At 39.2% G+C, this 6,753-nt stretch overlaps 1 protein-coding gene across 1 annotated transcript in view; it reads right to left on the bottom strand.

The window, feature by feature from the left end:
- Positions 1 to 6,181, bottom strand: part of LOC101743380 (homeobox even-skipped homolog protein 1) — a 52,096-nt gene extending 45,915 nt beyond the window's left edge. The window contains exon 1 of the mRNA XM_038016820.2: positions 5,745 to 6,181. Within this exon, the coding sequence (XP_037872748.1) occupies positions 5,745 to 6,087 (343 nt within the window). The 5' untranslated portion in view covers positions 6,088 to 6,181. The remainder of the gene's footprint in view (positions 1 to 5,744) is intronic.
- Between the last annotated feature and the right edge of the window lie 572 nt (positions 6,182 to 6,753).

Below are 6,753 nucleotides of genomic sequence, written 5' to 3' on the forward strand. Positions count from 1 at the left end.
GCATGTATATAAAAATCGACTCTATAATTCAAAACATAAAGTCGAATTCAGATATTGTTCCTCTCTTAATATTGCACTTGCACCCGACACCGCAAGCAAACTCAACCCCCGTTTTTTGTCACCCTCGCTAAAAGCTCTTGTTTTGTAAACAAATTTAAGCTCTATTAAGCTTATTGTCAGTGATTCAATGTTACATTTATTCAATTACAAATTTTGATGTATGTTTGTTTTTTTTTTGTTTGGTTGTTTGTTGAATAAACACATTTGCATGATTATTGCTTGTAAGTTTTATAGGCGCGTTGCTTTATTGATATTACATGAGATTCTTGTTTTTCCTACCTATGCTGATAGCCTTGAGAGGCCTTTTTCAGCTTCCCCCTAACATGTAAGTGGACTCACGGGACTCAAACCGGAAGTGTTGCTAACACTGGCCCTAGCAAGAGCAATGCTTCGCAGAATCTACCACCGGATCGGAAACGCGAACCACTTCGAAGATCCGGATCCTCAGTGGGCTGTATTTGTGGGTTAATTCGCTCGTCGAGACCTTCGTTGCAAGCGACGGGTTCGACGAGGACGGTGACCGGTGCTTGAGGTACCTAAAAGCACCGTTAGTGGATCGGGAGGATCCGTAATGACGTGTTTTGGGCGACGTCGACTATTTACCATTCGGTCCACAGGATCGGGTAAGGCCATGAGATTCTTCGAATTCTTTACACTTTTTGCTTTGAGCGATCGTAACTATTTAAATTCACTATAACGAAGGCTATATTAAGCCGTATAATTAGTTCTAATCATGTGCTCGATTCGGGTAATCTGAAGATAATACTGAATCTGTAAGTATACTTCGCAATCTAACTTATTTTTTATTGCCCTTGTAGGCAGACGTGCATACGGCGCTCCTGATAGTTTTATTTTTTATTTTTATTGCTTAGGTGTGTGGACGAGCTCACAGCCCACCTGGTGTTAAGTGGTTACTGGAGCCCATAGACATCTACAACGTAAATGCGCCACACACCTTGAGATATAGTTCTAAGTATAGTCACAACGGCTGCCCCACCCTTCAAACCGAAACGCATTACTGCTTCACGGCAGAAATAGGCGGGGCGGTGGTACCTACCCGTGCGGACTCACAACAGGTCCTAACCACCAGTATTTACGCAAATTATAATTTTGCGGGTTTGATTTTTATTGCACGATGTTATTCCTTCACCGATAAGTGAAGTTGAAGTTGATAGTGAGTGATTACCGTCGCCCATGGGCTTTAGCAATGCCAGGGGCAGAGCTAACCCAATACCTACCGTTAAGTACTCTCCACAAGCCTCGTTTGAAGAAGGACACGTGTCATAGCGCTCGGGAAATGCCATGAAGGGGAGCTTATTTCAAAGCCGCAAATTTCACTAGTGGATTTTTTTACTGTGTCTCAATTTCGTGAGCCACACAACATCAAGAGGTGAAGGGCTTAAGCGACATTTATGCAACAATAACAGGAGAGCTATTTAAAATTTTAAAATTTGGCAAAAAAGATCATCACAAAAACAAAATCTTCAGCTGTTTGAATGAGGTAAACTTAATTGAAGCTCAATCAAAAAAAAAAATGAAGCGGTTGATACTAGTACCTTTATTTTGTTATGATTGAAGGATTACTGGTGGCCCTGAGGCCAGTTACACCAGGACCGGTGGCCGAGCAAAGGCTCAGTCAGGAGGGGTGGGATTTGCTAACAGCTGCCCGAGCACCTCCGGAGGAGACCTAACAAGTCAAGAGCGGTTGCTTCGCGAATGAGATACTAGTACCAAATAAGACGCGCCTTTAATTACAAAAATAGATGGCGCGTGTTAAGCGATATTTTGCTTAAACCAAACATCTTTCAATGTCCCTCGATATTATTTTTTTAAAGTTCAAGGTGGTCGCATTTAAACACCGTCTAAGAACGCCGGTAACAGCTTAGCACAAGACGAGAAAACACCACGTTAACAACACGCTTCTATTGGCCCGGTACCTCCGTTTTTGAAGTGGGTTAAACTAGGAAACTGAACTGGCTGGCGGATCTTTATTTTTTATTGCCTAGTTGGGTGGACGAGTTCACGGCCCACCTAGTCTTAAGCGGTTAGCGGAGCCCGTAGACATCTACAATGTAAATACCGCGACTCACCTTGAGATGTCTAAGGTCTCAGTATGGTTACAACGGCTGCCCCACCCTTCAAACCGAAACGCATGACTGCTTCACGGCAGAAATAGGCGAGGTACAAGAGGTCCTACCACCAGTAATTACGTAAATTATAATTTTGCGGGTTAGATTTTTACTACACGATGTTATTCCTTCAGCGTGTTTGTTTAAAACGGAACCTTTGAAGGTCATTCTCATTGACTTGAAGACATCCGATCGACTTGACAATTCGCACACGCGTCAAGGAACGATGACAGTACAATAGTTCATCATCATCATCAGCCTGTATATAGATACTGCTGGATGTAGGCCTCTCCCATAGTCCGCCACAATGAACGATCCTCCACCTTCCGCATCCAATCTCTCCCAGCATATCACCGCAAGTCATCGGTCCAACGGGCAGGGGGACGCCCAACGCTGCGCTTACAATAATTACAAAATTTTAATAACCTCTAAACCAATTGATACTGTTTTGAAACTTTTATTGACCCGGCAGACTTCGTAGCGCCTCAATCGATAAATAAAAGACCTAAGCTTTTGTATAAAATAAACTTAAAACAAACAAAAGGAATCCGTCCGACGGTGGACACATCAAAGGAAAAACAAAATTGTTATTTTTATTTAATTCCGAGCATTTTCATATTTATCTACCTTTTAAACCTTCTCTGGACTTCTAAAAATAATTCAAGTTCAAAATTAGCCTAATCGGTCCAGCCGTTCTCAAATTTTAGCGAGACTAACGAACAGCAATTGGACACTAATTGTCAATTCGGTTTGCTGTTTGGGCGTGTCTTGTTATAATTTACATATCGACGCTTGAAAGGCAAACGTGACTAAGCGATAATGCGTGAGCTTTACAGTAAACTAATTAAAAGTTGAAATACCTACCTGAAAACAAAAATTTATTTTTACGAATCTAGCTAGTAGCTGTAGCATTGAAATGATTTTAATAGACCTAGAAATATATTTTTTTTGCGCATCGAATATGGTTATTGCCTATCATTTATGTATAAGGCAGTTATTGTCGCTTAGTCATGTTTGCCTTTCAAGCGTCGATATGCTATTTTCATTAGAACCATCCGACAAACTCCCGTTACAAGCCACAATTTTTTTAATAATATTCGAAGACCTAATGGTAAACGTGATTATTTTATTGCACGTAATTATTCTTAAGATTCGGTTCGTTGTCCTAAATGCGGCGTCGGCAACGCCTATTATTGCACTTTTAATATTTTTACGACAAGCTTCGAGGGAAAGCTTTCGGAGTATCCTTGCGATTCAAAAGAAACGTAGCTTTTGTTCGATGCTACCTTTTGTTTGTGGCTTAATTATTTAGTGTCGAACACAAACAGAGGCCAATAATATGAAAATTAGACAAACATAAAAATTAGACCTACCGACGGAGTGTATAACGAATTGAGAAATCATCACATTGATGTATAAGTTCAATTATTTATTGTTATGTTGTATTGTATTGTTTTTAATACGCTTTTATTAGCTTCAGACGTACCTAAGTATGTAACGGAATCTTTGAACATGATTTTGACCCCCTTCAAAACGTCGGATTAACTCGAAATTTGGTATACTTGAGTCGTCTATTATCAAAGGTGGCAATCTGTGCATTTGGACAAAAAAATGTTATTGATATGTCAATACAGATTGATTTGAATATAATCGTCTCCTTCAAAGAATACGGTTCAAAACCTGCATTAAATAAAGGTTAATAGTTAACCTGTTATTTATCTAAGATGTCGTTCCGAAGAATTTTGTGACTGCCAATGGAATACAAAGTCAATAATTCGTTTTTCTGATACCAATATTGTTCAAAAGTCAGATTGCCGGCTTTGATAATAGACGACTCACTTATTAAGAACCGATGACAATACAATATTTTAAAAAAAAATTGAAAAAATTGAAATTCAACTAAAAATGAAAAATAAATAATGGATGCATGGTATAATTAGTTATAACTATTTTATGAACAGATATGAATAGAAGGGTTATTTTGATAATATCCTGACACCCCACGCTTTTTTACAATAAAATCATTTTTTCTTACACTATTTTTAATTCAAATTTATTAAAATTTATTTTAAATTTTTTTAGTTGGATTTTCTATAAAAGCGTGTATTGTTAGTTTTTTTTTTAAACTATTTTTTTATTTATTGCTTAGACCAGAGAAGGTGCTCACGGCCAACCTGCCGTTAAATGGTTACCGGAGCCCGTCAAGACATCAACAGCCGCCGTCAACTTGGAGACATGAGTTCGCAAGCATAATCTTTACTGGTGGTAGGACCTCTTGTGAGTCCGCGCGGGTGGGTACCACCACCCTGCCTATTTCTGCCGTGAAGCAGTAATGCGTTTCGGTTTGAAGGTTGGGGCAGCCGTTGTAACTATACTTGAGACCTTAGAACTTGTATCTCAAGGTGGGTGGCGCATTTACGTTGTGGATGTCTATGGGCTCCAGTAACCACTTAACACCAGGTAGGCTGTGAGCTCATCCACCCATATAAGCAATAAAAAAAATTAAAAAAAAGCCTGAACAAAACAGCTTAATGTACCTACTTGTTCTTTATCATTAATATCTTCAATGCTGATCGCATTTCTAGAAGCCATTTCAATAGGGCCGTAATAAATTTGCGCACAGCTCAAAATTTTGCCTTATTTTTGAGTTTTCGCCGCTCAAACTCTAAGTCAGCCTTTCCCAAAGTGGGCGATAACGCCCCCTCGTAGGCGCTGCAGGCCTAAACAGGGACCGTAAGAGAGCCAGAAATGGTGACGTTGTGTAGAGGCTTGAAAAGCGATATGTAATTTCATCTAGGAGGACTCTTAGGCACCAAGTGAGTTCTCACTATAGCGGTTTATAAGTGGATGAAGAAATGGGGGCGCTAAAAAATAATTTATTCTCAAAGTGGGCAATAGACAAGAAAAGTTTGGGAGCCTCTGCTCTAAGTATAATATGAAAATACAACTCTTTATACAGGAAAGAACGAATCGAATCCAATTTCATATCGGTTCTACTGTAATTCTTCTACTCTACTCTTCTACTCTTCTTCTTCTACTCTAATCTAAATTCGACTCGATTGTAAAAGTCAAAAAGCACCTCTGAATGCGTTCTCGAAGAAAAACTTTACGATTAGTACAAACGCTCACATAGTTCATTAAAATGATAGCCAGGTATTGGAACAGCTGATTTCTATATGTATTTCTAATTGGTTTATAAGATAAGTGTTATAATTTAAGTCAATCCGAGTACCTTAGTGGTATCCGTCGCGCAAAACCGAAATTATACCTAGTTGTAGGAGAATTGAAGACATGAGTAAATCGGGGGGTTAAGTACCATTTTTAAGATTGTTTTTACATTGAATTAAGGTGTTATGTGCCTATATTAGACCTTAAAACTCCCGGTTTAAAACGCTATTTTTAGATATTGTATGTAATGTAGGAGTTATGTACGAACAAGTAAAAGTAACCAAAGTTTGTCGCCCGTTATCTCAAAATTAACTTAAATTGTGTCATGTCCCCTTCGTCCACTCGTGTCTTCAATTATAGCATGCTTTTTTTCATTCTCAATCTTACCGTGCTGTCTTTCGTCAACTCCGTCGCTGTCCACCTCACTCCTGACGCTGCCCGGACTGGCCCTCTTCAAATCCTCCTGCGCTGCTTGCTCATTCTGATAACCCCTTTTATCGTAAGCCATGAAGAAGGGAAAATTATTAACACGACTCCGATCGAAATAATAACTCATTTTCCCCTCCCTAACTTTCAAGTCCTCGTCTTCGGAATGCGAATTTCCCGAATAGTCTTGCGAGATGTTCGTCTCTATATCGATCTCGGGGGATCGGCGTTCGTTCAAACCGACTATGGACTCGATTGAGAAGTTCTTCGAAGGTATCTTCGTGAGTTTGTTAACGTCCTCCATTATAATTTTTTGGTTTATAACACACACGGCACGACACAACACGAAGCGATCGTAGTCCGGTACTATTGACTCATACACGTCTGGAAGGCAGTTCGATACTGACGATTCGAGTCGGTCATGCTGGCGATGGAGCCACGCCTTAGTGGGAGTTGTCGGCTGAACCCTCAACCGAACGCAAAACACATCGTACGCCTTCGATTTACGGTCGATTTTTCTTTATCAGCAAATCCACTAGCTAAATACAACGTAAACTGAACTTTAATTGGAAGCGATAAGACGCCATTCGGTAAACTAAAAAATAATTTAGTTCTATGTCTTGATTGCCAGGCAATTTCGGGCGAGGATTAAGCGCTCAGATAACGCAGCGATGAATTAGACATTATTATATTCCATACGAACCGTGATGGCTTCATTATTGTATGTTTTTATTATATTACACTAACATACGCTTATAATTGAGAATCACAACGTTTTTATTGGACGTGCGCGTTAATTTTACGGCATCGTCGTTCGAACGTTTTAAAATGTTTTTTTTTTACGCGATTAAAATTAATTTTACCGTTTTCGATCTCGCGCTTTTAAAAATGTTTTTTTTTACGCGATTAAAATTAATTTTACCGTTTACGATCTCGCGCTTTTAAAAATGTTTTTTTTACGCGATTAAAA

Source organism: Bombyx mori, chromosome 2 (genome assembly GCF_030269925.1).
Source record: "Bombyx mori chromosome 2, ASM3026992v2".
Lineage (NCBI taxonomy): Eukaryota > Metazoa > Arthropoda > Insecta > Lepidoptera > Bombycidae > Bombyx > Bombyx mori.